Source organism: Hesperophylax consimilis, chromosome 29 (assembly GCF_061612785.1).
Source record: "Hesperophylax consimilis isolate HC1 chromosome 29, BYU_Hcon_1.0, whole genome shotgun sequence".
In the NCBI taxonomy this organism is placed as follows: Eukaryota; Metazoa; Arthropoda; class Insecta; order Trichoptera; family Limnephilidae; genus Hesperophylax; species Hesperophylax consimilis.
Genome location: NC_142864.1, coordinates 18,703,408 through 18,724,698, shown reverse-complemented (window position 1 = coordinate 18,724,698; position 21,291 = coordinate 18,703,408). Strand labels below are relative to the sequence as shown.

Genomic DNA, 21,291 nt, shown 5'->3' with positions numbered 1-21,291 from the left:
TAGATTAGACCATAGTAGTATTAAAAATGATATTAGGATTAAATTTCAAACTAGGATAAGGAAAATTTTAAAATGCAATCTATCTGCTAAAAATTTAGTAAAAGCAATAAATACTTGGGCAATACCTCTATTAACGTACTCATTTGGCATAATTAAATGGTCTAATACAGATTTAGATAACTTAGAAAGATTAATTAGAACTACGCTAACAAAGTTTAATTGCCATCATCCAAATTCAGCTATAGAACGAGTTAATTTACCTAGAAATTTAGGAGGTAGAGGTATAGTCAAAATAACTTCTTTGAAACATAATCAGGTAGAAATGCTAAGAACTTTTTTCCATAGGAAAGCTCATAGCTCAGAAATGCACAAAATAATTTGCAAGGCAGATAGAAATATTACACCTTTAAATTTATACGATGAGAATGCCAACATTTTTATAAATCCCAACCAGGAATTATTAGATTCCTGGTCAAATAAAATTTTACACGCAAAACACTTCAATTATCTCAACCAAACGTATGTTGACAAAATTAAGTCAAACAAATGGTTGAGTATTGGAGAGTTGAGCGCAGAAATAGAAGGATTTATGCTTGCAATTCAGGATAGAGTCATTAATACTAAAAATTATAGAAAGCATATAATCAAAGATACAAATCAAATTGATGATTTGTGTAGAAAATGTTTGGCTTTTCCGGAAACTATAGAACATATTATATCGGGATGTTCTATATTAGCACCGTCCGAGTATACATTTAGGCACAATCAAGTTTTAAAAATAATTCACCAAAATTTGGTAATTAAACATAACTTGATTGACTGCCGTAATGTAGTACCATATTATGAATACGAACCAAATTCATTTTTAGAAAACGAATTTTATAAAATATATTATGATAAAACTATACTAACAGACCGAGCGATTAGTCATAATAGACCCGATATAGTTTTACATGACAAAATTAAAAAAATAACTTATATCATTGATGTCGCTATTCCAAATTCCTGTAACATTCAAAAATCTGTTAATGAAAAAATTAGAAAATACACAGATTTAGGAAACGAAATAAAAAGAATTTGGCATTCTCAGACTATAAAAATATTACCATTCGTTATTTCGGCTACTGGCATTATACCTAGCTCTCTAATTAAAAATTTAGGCGTATTAGATCTATCAAAAAAATTATATATAAAGATGCAAAAGTCGGTCATTTTGAATACATGTAGGATAACAAAAGATTTTTTAAATATTTATGTTGAGGGATCAGTAGGATTTATAGGCCCTGTTAGAAGTTCTACCGAGCCGAACCCTCTGATATGAAAATATCTGGAGACGGTGAATTTTTTTTTCCCATTTGATATCTGGTGATTTGACGTGTTGTTGTTCTTGTATTGTTTTGTATTTATTTTACTTATATAATGCACTTACATAGTGTTGATTGACTAGCTGATCATTTGTGGAAAAGTGAGTGGAAGGGTTAAGTTTTTCCTTTGGGGAAGACTTAACCCGGACAACTAAATCGGAAGTTTAAAAAAAAAAAAATATATATATATATATATATTTTATTTTTGTTTAATATAAGTTTTTTTGGAAAAAAAGTTTGATTTTATTTATTTGTTCTTGTTGGTTCGTAATACAGCGCAATTCGGAAGGGAGATTATTGTAGTTTTTTATGGCTTGGTAAATATAATGGTTTTGCATTTGAGTTGTTTTAAAGATTGGCGTAATAAATTGATTTCCATTTCTCATGAGTTTATAAAATTCTTGATATTCTGTGTTATTTTTTTCTTTACACATTTTTATAATGGAAGTTTGCTTAAATATATCATCAATATTTGGTACTGGAAACAATTTAAAAAGCAATTTTGTTGGGAAAGTAGAGTTTTTTTTAAGTATTACTTTTATAATAATTTTTTGCGAGACTTTTACTGAGTTTAGGTTGTTTTTATAAGATCCTCCCCAACCTATGATTCCGTAAATAAGCAGGGAGTGGACAAGAGCATAATATACATTTTTTAGTATTTTCACATTTAAAATATTTCTTAACCTAACAAATATATATATACATTTCCTTATTCTCTTTACTAACTCCCTAATATGGCTTTTCCATTTCAGATTTTCATCGATGATCACACCAAGATATTTGATTTCAGAAGAAGAGTTGATTACAGTACACATAGGATTAAGTAGTTCACAGTTGATATTGTCACAATTTTCATCATGGATTATGATATTTACTTCGTGTTTAGGTATTTTTTGTAGTGAAAATAATACATATGTTGTTTTTTTAGCATTAAGTGTGAGTAGGTTATTATCAAACCATGATTTTAAGATATTAATACATTCATTTGCAAGTTTGTTAACTAGTTCCCATGTTTGACCTTTTATTAATAAAACAGTATCATCAGCATAAGAGATTAATTCACCTTTGATTTTCTGTTGGAAAATGTCATTTACATACATTAAAAATAGTAATGGTCCGAGGACCGTGCCTTGAGGAATGCCAAATGTACTTGTTAGTGGTGTACTAAAAGTTTGGTTTAATTTTACAATTTGAGGTCTCTCTGTTAAGTAGCTTTCTATCCATTTAAGGGCTAAGTGGTCAATGCCATTTTCTTTTAATTTTAATATAAGTTTTTCATGGGAAATGCTGTCAAATGCTTTCTTTAAGTCAATAAAAATTCCTATACATTTATTTGATTTGTCCAGGGTACTCTGAATACTAGATGAAATTTTTGCAATGGCATCTTGGGTACTTTTTCCCTCTGTGAAACCGAATTGATTTTCATTTATAATTTTGTTTTTATTTAAGAATGCAGTTAGTCTTTTTTTAGCAATTTTTTCAAAAATTTTCGATATATTAGATAAGAGTGAAATGGGTCTATAATTAGAAATGTCCTCCGGGCTACCGGACTTAAATATTGGAGAGATTATGGTTTTCTTATACGTGCTCGGGAAAACTCCTGTCTTAAAGCTATTGTTTATAATATGAGAGATTGGTGTAGAAACATAATTTTTAATGTTTTTTAGTGTTTTTACGGTGAGACCGTCAAATCCCGGAGCAGAACCATCTCGCATTTTTGATATAATTTGTACAATTTCAGACGGATTGGTTGGTTCGAAGAGTTCAAGTTTAGTTTCTATATTCGGAATATTTTCAATATACATATTATTTATTTTTTTCATGGTAATTTTTTCTGCTAGACTCTTTCCTATATTTGCAAAGAAATCATTAAAAGCGTTTGCTCCTTTTTTAGGTTCTTCAATACAGTTAATTATGTTATTGTTTTGTATTACACTCTTAATAGTATTACTTTTGGTTTTTTGTTTATTTTCCATGATTTCATTGATTATATTCCAAACTTTCTTACTGTCATTTTCAGAATCATCAAGTTTGTTTTTATAATAAATTTCTTTCGTGTTTTTTATGAGCGTGGTTAATTTATTTTTGTATTCTCTAAAATGACCATTTAATTTAATGTCTAGTGGTTTTTTTTTTGTTTCTTTATAAAGCCATTCTTTGTGTCTTATGGACACAACAAGCCCATGTGTTATCCACGGTTTGATTTTACGAAATTTTGCTGTATTTCCTTTTGGAATAATTTTTTTTGAATCATTTATAAAGTTTGTTAATCTATTTTCAAATATTTTACAGCACTCGTTGACGTTTTCACTTCGGAGAATATCTAACCATAATTCCGATGACAATTTATTTTTCAAAGATTCGATATTAACAATAGATATTTCTTTCTTATTATTAGCAGTTTGTCCGCAATGTTGGTTTATCGCCTGAGGTATTATTGAATTGTAATGTAGCAAAGTCATGTAATGGTCGGTAATTGAGGTTTTTATAATTCCCGAGTTTAAATTATTTATATCCTTGATATTTGTGAAAATGTGATCAATGCATGATGGACGTTGCCCATTGACGTTTCTGGTGTAAGAGTTAATACACGACACATAATTCAATTCCGCCATCATATTTAAGTAATTATCTTTTTCGTTCGATGTATAATCGTGCGATATATTTAAATTAATGTCACCTAAAACTATTGTATTCGCGTTTCTGTAGTTTAATAACACATGTCTTAATTCTTCTATAAACAAACCTACAGTAGACGAGTGCGTTCTGTATAGAGAGATAATATCAATTTTTTTGTTATAACACTTCATTTGTACATGTAAGCAATTTGTTCCATTCACATTAATTTCTTCCTCGCACAATATGTCACAATTATATTGTAGGAACATAACGATTCCACTGTTTTTGTTAATTCGGTTTGTAGTAGATACACAGGTATATCCCGGTATATAGTACGCCACTTCGCCACTTGAATGTGTTTCCGTTAACACAATGCAAGCGGGCTTCCTGAGATCATTATTTACTGTTGTCAAAAATTCATCCATGTTTCGTTCCAAACTTCTTATATTCATGTGTAGAATTAAAGGACTGAGATTGAGATCGTTTTGGTGAGTACGATATTCTTGATAGCTGCTATATGTTTTTTCGTCTTATTTTTTTCTTCTAGTGCGTTATATAAAAATTCTGTCATTTTTCTTCGAAGTCTATTCTGTCTCTTGCTACTTTCAGCATTTTATTTTTGTAGGGACATAAGTTACTGAAAGCTGTGTGGTCTGTTTTATTTTTCTCGCCATATTTCTTATTTTGCGATGTGCAATTTGCACAAACCGGTGTTTTTTCTCTTTCAGGGCATTTAGCAAAAGTATGATCACCCGTGCAATGCGGGCACACCGATGGATTCATTCGATTTAGGCATCTGGCGGCTGTGTGCATGAATTTGCAGCAGTGGTAGCACTGGGTTAAAGGATCACAATCCACTATGTTAACCCTTTGGTACTGGATATTTATCTTTTCTAAGGATAGCAAATTTTTTCGTGTTGTACCGCTGGTTTCCACGATATAGTTCGAGAATTTGTTTTGTTCTTCATCTTCTTGATCCCGAGTACCACGTTGGTATTTCTTAGAATGTTTGTATTTTATTTCAGTAATCAAATTTATTTTATTTTCTTCGTTTTTCGTTACAATGTCTTGAATCCCTTCGTTTTGTGTGAGTATCCCATTTACTATTTCCTCTTCCGTCAAGTTCGATTTGAGTCCTTTCAAAATTAATTTGGGTTTTTTCTTTTTTATTTCATTTATTTCTAAGTTATAATTGAGTTTTTTAATTTCCTCCGTAAGAGTGTTGGTATATTCTTTTTTTGGGCAGATAACTTTCTTTCTTTTTTTGACCGCCTCTGTGGTCGAGGGGTGAGGTTCTCGACTAGCAATCCGAAGATCGCGGGTTCAAATCATGGCGTTTACAAATAAATTTTATTTTATTAATTTGTGTTTATCTAACAATTTACTCATTAAAAATAATATACTAACTTTCCTACCTTCTTCCCCATCTACTTCATCTTCCCACTAACTTCAGCCTGTCAACATTATTACACTGACTCCAAACGGTTAGGAACAGCTGGGACTCTTGTGTCGTATTCATATTTAAAAACAAATACACATTGAGATACTGACATTCTCACTGAATCTCCCCTGCTGAGGATTTCGTTTATATAAGCATTTATTTTAACCGCCCGGAAGGCTTTTACATACTATGAAAAAAAACAAAATTTTTGAGAAATTACCTAGTTAAGAAAATTCAGGAAATAGAAAATATAAATATGAATTTAACATAAAAATATATAAACTGTCAATATCTACAAAATCAACGTTAACAGATTAACGATTGAAACTTCGTGTATCATATTTGCGACAGTCGCTTATGAGTCACGCCGTAGAATTCTCACATATGATACAGCAGCACCCATAAGGTTAATACACGCACCAGTCATCAATTTACTAGACAAAACATACAGTTATAATTAATAATCCTAAAGTTGTAAACGTTTTATATCTAAAGCCAGTACACGTTGGCAATCTTAGACAATCGGATGTACCTACACATATTATTAAAAGGTTTTATACACTGAATAGACAATCAATAGAAGTGTGATTTATAGCGATCAGAAAGAAAGCTCACATAACCATTAGTTAACAGGAGACGTTTCAACTCCTAGGCCCGAGACAGGTCAATAAAATTGATTGTCTGTTCAAGAAACATTTTCGAAATGGATTGGCAAATGTATGCGAATAAGTTTATGTTTTTTTTGTGGACTGTAATCAAAATTTGACACAACTATTGGGGTAGCTGTGGTTAACAGTTAGAATTGGAAAGGAATTCTTACATACCCTCGGTCTTTTCAATCGATATTATGGTGTTGAGGGATACTGCTGGTGATCACTGCACAAGCTTCCATAATAGACTCGAAATATACTATCGGGGTAAGTGTGGTTAACAATTAGAATTGGAAAGGGATTCTGACATACCCTCGGTCTTTTCAATCGATATTATGGTGTTGAGGGATACTGCTGGTGATCACTGCACAAGCTTCCATAATAGACTCGAAATATACTATCGGGGTAAGTGTGGTTAACAATTAGAATTGGAAAGGGATTCTGACATACCCTCGGTCTTTTCAATCGATATTATGGTGTTGAGGGATACTGCTGGTGATCACTGCACAAGCTTCCATAATAGACTCGAAATATACTATCGGGGTAAGTGTGGTTAACAATTAGAATTGGAAAGAGATTCTGACATTCCCTCGGTCTTTTCGATCGATATTATGGCGTTGAAGGATACTGCTGGTGATCACTGCACAAGCTTCCATAATAGATTCGAATTAAACGCACTGAAGTAACATGTTAGCCGTAACGGTTTTCTTAACAGACTGGTAATATATAATAAATTGTTGCAATTTCACTATTGTAGGTATGTAGGTATTCCATACTGTTAGACAGGAACAGGTAATTCGGTGGAGTAATGCATGTCAACACGACATTTGATTTTTTAATCAATTTAAGTAAGGAAAATTTGAGAATACTATTATGGGCATACGGAAACGCCCATATCGCACATCTATCTGTTTATCTCTTCAGTGTTGTTGTTCACAGAATTAGAGGGGGATTTACCTGCAGACTAAACAAGATCGTAAAATGTATACATTTTGAAGAGTAAATAACTGTTAAAATTAGTGTACAGGGAAATACAGTGAAATATAATATAGAATTATGTTTTCTAGTCAACACAATTGAACGATAAAAGTTTTCAAATGTTTGAAATAATTTGGTTTGTTGACAAAGCTGTTGATAGTTCTTGAATTTTTCAGAAATTATTATAGTTTATTGTATAAATCAGAGGTTCCCAAAGTGGTCTATATAGACCCCCAGGGGTCAATATCGGCTTGCTGGGGGTCTATGTCAGCGAGAAAAAAATTTGGGGGTCCACGAGATTCAAATGGGGTACATACGAGCGGACCCCCATTTACCTTAAGTCAACATTTAGGAGTTCCGTAGATGACATAATACACCTTACACAAATAACACAGTTTACGTAATACTAATAATACAATGAGAAATTACTTATTTGATATTTTTATATTTCATAAAGTTGTTTATTGAGGTTTATAAATAAAATTATACTTTCCTTTTCTCGTCAGTATTAATATATTGAAGCAAAACATTTCACATCGGAAGCCACGAATTTTCCTAGTTCCCCAACTTGTTTTTGAAAAACATCCAGGGTAATAATGACGTTCAACATTTAAATGTACTTTACACAGACTTGAGTTTGAGGACATTTTGACTGTAGAAGCGGAATGTTTAAGAATCGGATATCATATGACAAGAAGAACTGATCGGAATAAGCGCTAACAAGACAAAAAGAAATTCCCGTTTCTTATCCTGCTCCATTTTCATTTGGTGTAATACCTCACAAGGGTGCCCCTGTCTGCACAATGTAAAGACAGAGGAACTATACCGCCACCCGGTTGTTGGACACGCAAGGGAAGGGAATCTTCTTACGAAAAAGATAAATGATTATCACATGGGACGTTAACAGTTTTAGGAAAATTCAATATTCGGCAGGCAAAAATACGGAAAAAATATATTTGACAAGTGGTCTACGGGGAAATAAAGTTTGGGAACCTCTGGTATAAACCTTCTTAGTATATTTGTAAATAATGGTTTTTTTTTTAAGACAAACTGACATTAACGGGTTACGAATAATCTGGCAATACTTGAAAATCTTCTACTACCATATTGTAGTTTGTAGTCCAGTGCCGATAAATCCTCGTTTATTAAATTGAAATACAATTTTTACGTTTTCATGCAACGTAAAAACAACAATATTAGATGTTACTACAGTTAATTTTCTATATAATTTAATTGTATGCTTTTCATTAACCACCAAGGTGTAACTTTTTCTGATGAGTCTTTTTCTTACATTAACCGCATACATATTTTGGGATGTTGTATGTCTTTTTAAAGGAAAGGTAGGAGAGGAAGTTCTGGGAAGGTAAAAGGTATAAGGAGTGAATGAATGAATGAACCCGGGCATCCCTGCTCAATCACCAAACCTAGCGAAACACTTGGGGTGACCTATAAGGTCTCCAATTCCATTGTAATATTGTGATCTTTTATACAAATTAATTATTGCTATGCTCTATAGTGGCAGTATGTGTGAAGCGGTTTATAAATGTGGTGGCTTTGAGCAAAGGTTGTATTATATTTCTGCATCAAAATTCCCTCTTACGTTTTTGCTCTTGTGTCATTGCTCTGATGGTTTTGATACATGTATTGTTTTTAGACTTACCCAGAGGTATAATTGGCTGACATTGCCATATTATACAGGGTTTTCCAATAAGAGGTGTTATTTTGAATAGCCCGCTATTTCGGTAGATGTTACTTTTGAAGCTGTCATTTTTTGACATTTGATAAGTAGAAACTGCGCCGTTTATAAAAATGGAACGATACAAGCTTCAACAACGCATTGAAATTATTAAAATTCACTTGAGTGAATCAAATGCAAAACATCTTGAGTGATGAGGCCCATTTCCACCTCGGTGGCTTCGTCAACAAGCAAAATTGTCACATCTGGGGCTCGGAAAACCCAAGATTTATTGTTGAAAAGCCTCTCTATCCTCAACGTGTGACTGTTTGGTGCGGTTTTATTGTCCGGCGGAGGCATTGGACCTTACTTTTTAGAAAATGAGAGTGGAGCAACAGTTACGGTGAATGGATTGCGCTATCGAGAGATGATTAATGATTTTTTATGGCCGGAATTGGATGGTATTAATTTGGACAACGTTTACTTTCAACAAGACGGCGCTACGTGCCACACGAGCAACGAAACCATTGATCTTTTATGATTGAATATCAAAATAACACCTCTATTGGAAAATCCTGTCTATATTATTTTTATTTTATTTTATATTATAGAAACAAACAGTACATGATTTACAGTGCTGAAACAATATAAAGGAATTAGATACTTCATGTTGGGTACCTATGATATGTTTCCTTGGAATGTCTGTTAAGTGGTATGTTTATTCCTTTACCAGGTGACGTGTGTAGTATATAGGTGAGTATGTATGTGTATGTGCATTGAATTCTTTAAATTATTGACATGATGCCACGTTTGAATTTGGGCAGTGAATCCGAAAAAATGTCAATGTTAGAGTTAAGACAAATATTATTTAGAGTATGAAGAGCTCGGTATAAGAGGAAAATTTTGCTTGTACAATGACGGAGGACTTAGCCAGCAAAAGAATGAACCCACAACGCCTTCTTTCCTCCCAGGGAAACCAATGCGAAAAGCGTTTTTAGAAAAATTTCAAATCTCTTATGACATTGTTATAATTTATGATCATCGATGAAAATGACTTAACAATAACATAACATTTGATGTCATAACTTCGACTGTTTGGTTCCACATTAATAAACAATCCTTTAAAACACATTCACCCCAAGGTTACTGTAGCTAAATCTAATTCTCTCGAGCGAGGTGATTCTCCACATCACCTTGAATTAGATACAGTCGTGTTATGGACACAAACCGCAATTTAACGCCAATGGACCCAAAAAAAAAGTAATTTTTGAAGATAAAATAAACGACTTAAATTTTTTATTCAAGATTCTTAACTCTAAATTCGACTGTTGCGAACTTCTGCAACTCATAAACTTACGAATACCTACAATAACAACACGACAAAATACACTATTCCACTGCAACACACATAAGCGCAATTACATTGCGAACTCCCCAATACAACGGTTTCACACTATGGGAAACCAATACTTAGGTGATGTCGATATATTTAATATTAACTTTGCGAATTTTGTGGATTAAGTAAAATACTTATTTAAACACTATTCCTAAATGGAAGTTATATTTTTGTAAGCCATTCAAATCGCTGTATTTTTAATTTATGTTCTTTTATTTTTAATATTTCTTTCTCATGTTTCAAAACTGTTATTAAAATTGTACAACCTACATGTAAAAGCCCTCTGGGCGTTAAATATATAAATAATTAATAATACCTATACATTTTTTATGCCGAAACATTAATTACATGAAATTCCCTCGATAGAAAAAATCAAAGTAAAGTGAGCTCTGAAAATTATTAAAAACACATTTTGTTCTATTATTTAATATGTTATAGGCATGAAAAAATTCACAGTGTATCTTTAAATGCAACTAAAGAATTTGTCGAGAGATTTTATGTCTATTTCAAACGAGTCGTGCTTTATTAAATATTTTACAATTTTCGGTTAATTATTATTGTTTTTTTTTAAATTAGCTTGCTCCCTCTAACATTCATATTTACAATTATCTTCCTTTCAAACCATCTTTGAACGCTTACTACGGAGCCTTAAGTCCTCAGGCTAATTATCTCGGTTTTGGGAACAAACAACTATTATCCGTAGCTTTTCGGACCAGCTCATATGGTTTCGTAGAAATCGTTGTCTTCCTTTCCGTCATAGATAGAAATATGAACTAAACGGTATTAAATTATTATAAGCAAAAATTAGTCGCCTGTAATATCAATACAAATTGAAAATATCTCCCGAGTAAAAATAAATGCCGCCGACGGGAATTGAACCCACGCCTTCTGATTATTTCCAACACGCCAAATAATTCAATATGTACTAGTACTTCAATCAACAATTGCTGCATCATATTTTTTTCACCTGTAAACAACCAACTTTATTTTTGTATGAAAGGCTTTGTTAGTGCTAAATTTCCCACTAGATGGCGTCGAGATATATTATATCTACATTTGTTGGTGAAATGTTTTGACTTGTCAAATATATATATATTTTGATAACCTTGTGCTATGCATTAAAACTTTGTCTTATAAACATTAGTTTATCATTAAAAAAATAATAAACCGCATTAGAAAGAAAAAACACCATGCTTTATTTTTCAATATAACCACAGAAAAATTAAAATGTACACCTCCACGAAACCAAAGTTCTCTGTGCATAGTTTAAAAGAACTGAGCGCACAAACAGGCAGACGCGGATAGTGACTATGTATTATACTATTTAGAGATAATTGAGAAGAGAAGAAGATATGCCACCTGTATAAATTTGATTAATTAATTCAGAAAATGGCCGGTAGGTGGTGTCGAGATATGTATTTCAATTTTCTCTCAGAGCAAACGCGATTTTTTCTAATATTGATTTAACGTTTATTAGCATTGATTAAATATAATGTCCAGTGAATGAACTGCAAAAGAAATGACAATGTTTTATTATATTTTGACAGCTGCCTCTCTTAGCCAGTTTTGTGTACCAGAATGAGCCAATAATGCGAAAAATTTGCAGTTGACATTTATTATTTACAAAATAAAGAAAGACAAATTTGCCATCCGCGTCTATCTGTTTGTGCGCTTAGTTCTTTTAAACTACGAAAAGAATTTTGATAGGTTCTTCACCATCATTTAGAGAATTTCTTCATGAATGTTTACATATACGGGTTTTCCAATAAGAGGTGTTATTTTGAATAGCCCGCTATTTCGGTAGATGTTACTTTTGAAGCTGTCATTTTTTGACATTTGACAAGTAAAAACTACTCCATTAATAAAAATGGAACTATACACGCTTCAACAACGCATTGGAATTATTAAAATTAACTTGAGTGAATCAAATGCAAATCATCTTGAGTGATGAGGCCCATTTCCACCTCGGTGGCTTCGTCATCAAGCAAAATTGTCGCATCTGGGGCTCAAAAAACCCAAAAGTTATTGTTGAAAAGCCTCTCTATTCTCAACGTGTGACTGTTTGGTGCGATTTATGGTCCGGCGGAGTCATTGGACCTTACTTTTTCGAAAATGAGGCTGGAGCAACAGTTACGGTGAATGGATTGCGCTATCGAGAGATGATTAATGATTTTTTATGGCCGGAATTGGATGGTATTGATCTGGACAACGTTTACTTTCAACAAAACGGCGCTGCTTGCCACACAAACAACAAAACCATTGATCTTTAAAGATTGAATATCAAAATAACACCTCTTATTGATAAACCCTGTATATAAAACATGTGCATTATACTTACAGAAAGCAGAGAAAATTGGATGTTTTGTAATCAAGTTGTAAAAAATATTTTTTCTGTGCTTACATTGCTAACGCTGGCTAAACCTTATGAGATAGAATTAAAAATTTTACTACGGAATTGTGTATCTTAAAACGACCTACAAAAATTCCACCATGATATATGTCTATATTGTCTATTTTCTAAGGATAACCCCCAGTAACGCCGGGTACTCGTCAGCTAGTTATGATATAAATGTGAAAACACAATGATATTTCGTTTTTGTTTTTTTGAATTAATGAAAATAAGCGAATGAATAAAGTGGAATGGATGTGGAAATTAACCCTCTTCCCTACATCCGATCGAGCTGAAACTCGGAAAAGAGACTCGTTGTCGGTGACAATGCATTCTATCAACTATTGGTGGCAATCACACACACACGCATGTCGCTGAAATTAAATGATATTATAAAAACTTAGAGCAGTTTATTTATACGATATAAATCTCTGTACTATCCAATTAGGGTATGGCTTAAGTTATAGCGATGTTCACTTATTTTACTCAGCCCCTGCGGAGGTTGGTTCAGTCCTTAGTCAAACTGTTTTTTTTATGTTTTAAAAGTGCACAGCCAGTCCCAGGGGAGGAAGGTACAATCCTCAGTCAAAACAAAAAATACTAATCAAAAAAATAAATACCTATATGCATATTTTTTAAATACGTCTATGAATAAAAATAGCCCTGATGAAAAACCACAATTCTTAATCGAAACATTGTTTGAAATGGCTTTAGTCGTGCTTGTTGACCAGATCTGAATAGCCAGCTTCCCCACCTTTCTCTACTTCCTCTCCTCAATACCTTCAGCCTCAAAACATACCCCAATTGGGTATGCCTCGTTGATTCCAGACAGTTAGGAGCTGTTGGGACTCTTTTGCAGTACTCAAATACACGAGTCGGGCCATGTCAAGAATCAGATTAACAGAAGGGTATGTATGAGATCATGTATGAATGTAAACGAAGCAAGGATTGTGTACCACGACTGTGTTTTGTGGCGGTCTATTCTCTCTGCGTGAATTAACTTGACAACATTTGAACTCCTCCTACTTCCATCATTATAGTGGAAAAACGTTGCATGTCCAATGATGGAAAACTTGGCTAACAGAGGATTGAAATCGCGTCTCCTGGGTGTGAACCAGACGCATGTATCCACTCGACCAACTTACCGGTCTGTTAATTGAAAACAATGCAAAATGATCTTTGCATGACTAATGCATTTAACAAAGCGTTGAGACCAGGAGAGCGCTGAAGTGTATATAATAAAAATAATAAATCTCATTATGTCATGGTTGGAAGTTCAAGGTGTCGTGCACCAAACTTTTAAAATATTTTTTACACTGTCGATTTATGATATCCTTTTCGCCGGCTTTCGTAAGTGACTACCTCCGTGGCAGAGCGGTAAACTCTTTAACTCTGATTCAGCGATTGCATCCTCATTTTTTGTATGTAAATACTGCACAAGAGTCTCAGCGATTAATTATGTTGTTGTGGCTCCGTATGTTTGTACAGATAGAGAAACAATAGCGCGTTTTATGTATACAATATTGGTATATAAAAAACACGCGTATTCTCTTGCAACGTTGTGTCAAAATTTCAAATCAATCTGACAAAAATCGGAAAAACAAACGAACATTTACATTTTTATTTTTATAGAAAGACCTTACGGAAGAAATAATCTAAATGCTAGTGAAAACCATATTAAAATCCATTACTTAGTTTAGAAGAACTAAGATCACCAAGACGCGGGGAACATTTACATTTTTTATATATAGATAGATTGGAACTGAGAGACTATCCCGTGATATTTCACACAATGAACATATTCAAGTGGATAATTTTTGAAAATCATTTTTCTGAACAAGTTTTGTCCTGATTGTTCCCCCCCTACTCCCGTTCAATGCCACAATCTCTCAAGCGTCCATCTGCACGATCTTAGAAATCGTAATTTAAAATTATATGTTATTTTGACCGTTTATAATAGTATTGTTGTATATTTGTTGTTCTCAGATGAAAAGAGCAACAGTAACTCCACACTCGACATGGTGTCCCTAAGTTCTGCCTCCAACAGCGGCATTGGCGATAGTACCATCGGGGACACAAAGCTCCCCGTCAACCACAGGCCTCCGGTAATATATTTATAATTACTTTAACGCTATCATCACTATCTTCCCTCCTAACACGTGTCTCACGTCAACAGCTTCACACCTAGCATGTACCTTTAGTAGAAACATCGACAACAAAACCTTTGGGAACACCAAGATTCCCGTCTCTGGTAATACATGTATATTTACTTCAATACCATCATCACTAGCTTCACACATAATACCTGCCTTACGTCACTAACGTCATGCTTATCATGTGCCTCATATCACTAACTTTACCCCTATTTTACCAATTTATTTGAAATAAAGCAAAACAGTAGCGGTCCCAAAAAAGAGCCTTGCGGTACCCATTTCAATCGGAAGAATGGGTGAATTACTACTCTGATGTGTATTTATTGCAAGCGCTCAAAATCATCTTAAATGTAGGAAAACTTTTATAGATTTACATAAATATCTGACGAATAACAATAATTCCTTGAAAATTCGTTTACCTTACTTACCTCTTTATCATCATTTGCTTTTGTTACTGTTTCGGTAATAGTACAATCGATACAACAACATCTGTTTGAGTGCATTTTAAGACAGTGAATGCATCCATTTTTTATAACTTGGCTGACAAATGCATGCAAACTGAACACAACAGGTTTCCAAAGAATACGCTAATTTTAATGACTGATTTAAATTCACGTTAAATTGACAAAGAGTTATTTTCTTAGTCTGTTTCGCTGACTTTGAAATATGTTGAAAAAATTATTCGGACACTTTAAGATAATTCAAGATCATGTTTTAACAAACATACGTAATTGGTGAGACGCCGAGCGTAAAATGTAATGTTTGTGATCGCTGACTGCAATTGTGAAGACGACGTCAAAGTGGTATATACTCTCAGTATCGCTTTTCCACTTTTCAGAATCGAAATGTTGCTTTAAATGTACCTTCCAATAACCAACTCCCAGCAACCTCACAACGTCCTATAGTCGGGAGCAATAGGAACTCTTGTAAAACGGCGATTATATTCAAAAGAAGTCAACAAAGGGCGCTGTCAGTATTGCCTATTGCAAAAATAGAAGTAAACCCCCCTGCTTATTTGATTAAGAGGTTCCTTGGAATTTACATAAGAGTTTTTCAAAATCAGATGTAGCCAGTAATTTCCCTCTTATTTTGTACTTAAGTTTACAAAACTTCATCAAAATTCTATTTCAAGGGTAAGAAAGGGAAATGGGAATGATTTTTTTTATTTTATTTCATGTAGATAGTGTCCTTTCTCTTATTTTAAAGGTTAAGTGTGCCAAGTTTTCAATTCAAATCAATCTCTGAATAAAACTGTAGATTTGTATTAAACAATCAAATCCACTCCACCCGTCACAGACGCTATTCTTCATATAAATAGATTGAGCGAAAATAAATTAAGTAGGTAGTTATTTTAAATTGAAAAATTGGAAATTTGAAAATGTACTTATGCAGAGATGAATTTTATAATTATTTTGCAAAAATTAGAAATTCTGGTATGGGAAAGAAACACGAGTTCCAATTATAATGATTCATTAGCATTTCTGTAACATATTTACCAGGTTTTATTGTACCTGATGTTCGTAAACAACGTACAGATGTTTTCAATTATAAGAATACATTTGCAAGCAACTTAAATTTATGAGACATTTATCCGAAAAACGTCTGCTTACGTAAAACAGATGAGTAGATAATTATTCATTCTGATATTTTCTGAAGGACGCTACTCAGAAAAAAATGTTTTATTGAAATTGTCACATGTTTCGGTGTAGTTTAAACGTCATCACGAAAATTTTGTGGATTTTATTTTATTTATTTAAGTCAATTCCAGTAGACATGTCAATATCAAGTCAGTTGGACAATGGCATCCCCCGACTGAAGTATGTAATGAGAGTAAAGGAAGTGGTAAAGGGAAGGAGATAGGGAATAGAAGGTTGGGAAGTACCTGCAAAACTTTGATTCTGAACGAGTGTCTTTCAACAGGGCGATAAGAGTATCTAAAACTCTGAAACATACCTCAAATGGTTACATGACAAAATTACACTATTATGAATTTACTTTCCAATATGACTAATGGTGAGAATTACACGTTTTGGAGTTACACACATCAAAAAACCTAACATAAAATTTATTTAGCTCACACTTAAACTCTCTAAGATTTAAACCTGACATCGATTAAAATATAGTCTATTGGCTGACGTGTACCCAGCGTTGTTCGACTTTCCTCTCTTTTCTAAAAATATAATATGCATGTATTATATTGTTATAGTGTTAGTAGCCTATTCCAAGTACTCAGATAGAGGTGTATATATTGTTTATATGCGTGAGGATGCGTCATATGGGTGTATGTATACATGTGCTGTTATATGTATATAGGTATGTCTGCTGCTATATACACATGTGTGCTTGCATGCACACATTTTAAAAATTATATATATATAATTATGTACATTTTTACAATCTAATGCTAATTTACTTCTTTCTCCTTTCTAATTTCTATCTTCTACTTTTTATTACAATTTTTCCAAAATTTTAGCTTCATCTATAGTTACTAATTTCATATGTTTACACTAGATTTCATATTTCATACAAATTAATTACACTCAATTGGTCACCATGAAACAGGCAGCCGCCTAGTATGGTGTTTCATTATATCTACTTTATGTAAATTTCATAATAATGTAACATGTATTAAATAAATAAAAAATAAATAAAAATAAATAAATAAATAAATTATACATACAAACCTTTCAGAAGAAATTATCTAAATGATAGTGAAAACCATATCAATATCTGTTGCGTAGTTTAGAAGAACTAAGCTCACAAACAGACAGATGCAAATAGCGACTTTATTTTTTACTATTAAGAGATGTGTTTTTAAATATTAATTAAACGTAATAGAACACGTTAAAACGTGACGTATTAAATAAAACACACGCCGGAATTCGAACCCGCAAACCTCGGATTCGTAATCTATAAATTTAACCAGACGACCATGGGGATTATCGATACCATTCCATTTCCAAAAGAGAAGGATGAATTCAGAAATTCTAAAAAAAACTACACTTTTATCATTAAAACTGTGGCAAAGCTAAAACCTATTTCACCATCCCATTTACAGATCCAATCTCTTCCAAAAGCCTTCTTCCAGCTACCAATCCAACCAAACCTTCTCCCAGTTGAAGAACCAGGCGGTCATGAAGATCAAAGTCCGCCTGAAACTCCAACAAACCCTGAATCAAACCATGAACTCGATCCTGAACCCAATCCCAATCCAAATGCTGAAACAAATGAAGAAAGCAAAGCAAATCCAACACCTCCAGAATTGAATAAGAATAGTTCTGATCCAAATCCTTCCTCGAATCCTGAAACAGATAACGTCGATAATCCTGAACCTGGAAGGAACTCCTTGAGTGAATGGTGTTATGCTGTATTTGAATTTCTATTGCACGAAGAAGTAAGTATTCCACTCTAATGATGATTGATTTTTGGGTTCATAATTTTTGTTGTGTGTGGCGCTTCCTCTTCTAAGCCAATATACAGACTGGCCACGTCAGGCCAGATGCTATGTATTTCACAGTGTAAAAAATAAGACGCTGGGTAGTTAGTAGGTGTAAGGTGTGGGTAACCGTTCAATTGAGCCATTGTACAGTTTACCGGGAGTCGTGCGAATACGGCTCATGAAAAACAGCCAGCTCAATTGTGCGGCTCATTCATAAATGACTCATCGCTATTATGTCGTAGTAGATAATATTGACACTTATTTTTTGTTATTTTTTCATTACACAAATACAGTTATACACATCATTTTAAAAGAATTTGAAACGCTGGTCACTGTCAACATTGTCTACGGGGTAAATTAGTTAATTAAAAATCTCAATTTTCTCGTGTAATTTGAATGCATCTTGTAAATTGACTCTCAGCTATCATGACATACAAAATGAAAAATATGCTATCAAAAGTAATAAATAATGTTATTTGATGTCCCTTAGTCGGTATCAATTATGACAATATTGATTGGATGATTTGTATAGCGCCGAACATATAATATCTTTCTAAAATACTCTATCTTATTTATCTTTATTCTATCTTTACTCTATTTCTAACTAACTAGAAAAACCATTATAAACTTATGGCTAATAGATTGCATCCACCGGTTCGTCGATCACTAATACAAAACTATATGTACAGGGTTTCCCAATAAGAGGTGTTATTTTGATATTCAATCGTAAAAGATCAATGGTTTCGTTGCTTGTGTGGCACGTAGCGCCGTCTAGTTGAAAGTAAACGTTGTCCAAATCAATACCATCCGATTTCGGCCATAAAATATCACTAATCATCTCTCAATAGCGCAATCCATTCACCGTAACTGTTGCTCCAGCCTCATTTTAGAAAAAGTAAGGTCCAATGGCTCCGCCAGACCATAAACCGCACCAAAAAGTCACACGTTGATGATAGAGAGGCTTTTCAACAATAACTCTTGGGTTTTCCGAGCCCCAGATGCGACAATTTTGCTTGTTGACGAAGCCACCGAGGTGGAAAGGCCTCATCACTCGAGATGATTTGCATTTGATTCACTCAAGTGAATTTTAATAATTTCAATGCGTTATTGAAGCGTGTATCGTTCCATTTTTATTAATGACGTAGTTTCTACTTGTCAAATGTCAAAAAATGAGCTTCAAAAGTAACATCTACCGAAATAGCGGGCTATTCAAAATAACACCTCTTATTGGAAAACCCTGTACAATGCATTTGACCAATGAACGTGTTGCTGCGTTAGAATGTACATATATTATTATTTATTTATATTCTTTACAGGCAAATAATATACAGGACCATACTTACCCGGGAGGTCACTTAAGATTAACAATGTTTAATGTTTATTAAAAAGGACAAAGGACACAACAAATGAGATACACTATTTAAAAATTGAAGTTTGTTTTTAAGTGTAATTCCTCATTAATGAGTATTTTTTTAAATTCCTCCTCGGGTCCCGCTTTTCTGTGTATTTACCAAAATAATAACTTAATGAATTGGCGATTTTTGTCCAATGAAACATTAAAATTTAACAAGTTTAGTGCGACAATCAGAACCAGAAAAAAATATTTGAAATATTCCACACATTTTTAACAGCATTTATTATTTGTGAAAATACAATATTGTGCTAATTTTTTACGTGTTTTTCAGGCAAAGGACGAAAAATGGTGGAGTACTTTGATGCAAGTCGCTGTACCATTCTTCATAGCTGGCATCGGGACCATTGGTGCCGGGCTGGTGTTGGGGCACGTGCAAGTAAGTCATCACAATACTGTTTCTTTTTTCATCTCAACATTATTCTTTTTTAGCTTTCTGGCATCCAATGATCTACAAGAACTGAGATTATTCAGCCAGTTGACAGTATCGAAAGTGTCTTGGTTCAGCACAGATGTGACACAGGGGAATTTGACGAAGTGGACATTCTTCTGCGATAAACTAACTAACTAACAAACCATCACGCCGTTTCTCGCAGGGGTGGGCAGAGAGGAAAGACCGCCAAACAACTCGGTCTTGGCACACACTTCTTGCATCATTCACATTCATACATACTCTTCTTTTATTTTTACTCTTGTTATGGCACGACTCAAGGATCAGGATTCCTTAATAGTGTCATGTCGGGCGTCCTTAACTTCTTCAACCATTCACTCTCCTTGAGGATCCTAGAGGATCCTTACAATACAGGTAGAGGTACCATCGTTTTTATATTTAAAAAATTTAATAAACACTTTGTATTAATAGTGGTGTGTTTGTTTCAGACATGGGCCGTGTTCCTGGAAGTATCGTCCATTTTTGTTCTCGTTCCATCACTATCAGGCCTAAAAGGTAAGAAAACTATTTCCTTTTTATTATAAATAAAATAATAACTTGATAATGATACACCTCCCTGCAATCAATCGGAGGATCAGAGAATCAGCGCAGCGCTCGTCGATCAAGATGGCGATACTGGGTACAATAGCACTAAGCAAACTGGGGGTGACTTATGATATCGGTCCCGATTTCAGAGTTCGGAGCCGATTCACGCGCTGATCATGAAGCGATCTAGGGTGCTCTCCATCACTGCCCCGATATTGCCTCCGATTGCAAGGAGGTGTGTAAAGCCTCTAATGATGTTTTCATGATTAAAATAATTATAATTAGTTTTCAAAGCCCGCCACAACTATCACAATCTTAGGAGGGTACGCGGGACTAGGGTTTACAAATCCCGCACCTTTTTCATATCCCGTGGGATTGCGGAATAAAATATATATTAATACCGCGGGATTTTTAAGTAATTGAAAATTTCATGAACATTCTTTTATTATTATTTGGTATCAGTCCTCTTTGATTCTAGTATATTATAAAAAATATTGAAAAGGTAACATAGTAAGTATTTTTAGAAGACATTTTAAGAATCTTCACAGTCGTTTGAGATCAATCTTCTTTGGTACTAGTAATATTATACAAAAAATATGGAAAACGTATCGTAATAAATATTATAATATTTGATAATAAATAAGATCGTTAAAAATGTCACTATGGAGAATCCTGTCAACCTCAAGTGAACAGACATTTCCCTACAACTGGCAAGGATGTGCAATAATCAAAACTGCAAAGTTTTGGTATAAATTTAGTTATTTTTCAAAATTTCTGAAATTCCGCGGGATTCCGGGATG

General features: G+C 33.5%; 1 protein-coding gene across 1 annotated transcript in view; it reads left to right on the top strand.

The window, feature by feature from the left end:
- LOC149409949 (solute carrier family 41 member 1-like) overlaps positions 1-21,291 on the top strand; it is a 91,103-nt gene that overhangs the window by 50,095 nt on the left and 19,717 nt on the right. The window contains exons 3-5 of the mRNA XM_089649108.1: positions 14,499-14,617; positions 19,790-19,894; positions 20,395-20,461. Of these exons, the coding sequence (XP_089505234.1) occupies positions 14,499-14,617; positions 19,790-19,894; positions 20,395-20,461 (291 nt within the window). The remainder of the gene's footprint in view (positions 1-14,498; positions 14,618-19,789; positions 19,895-20,394; positions 20,462-21,291) is intronic.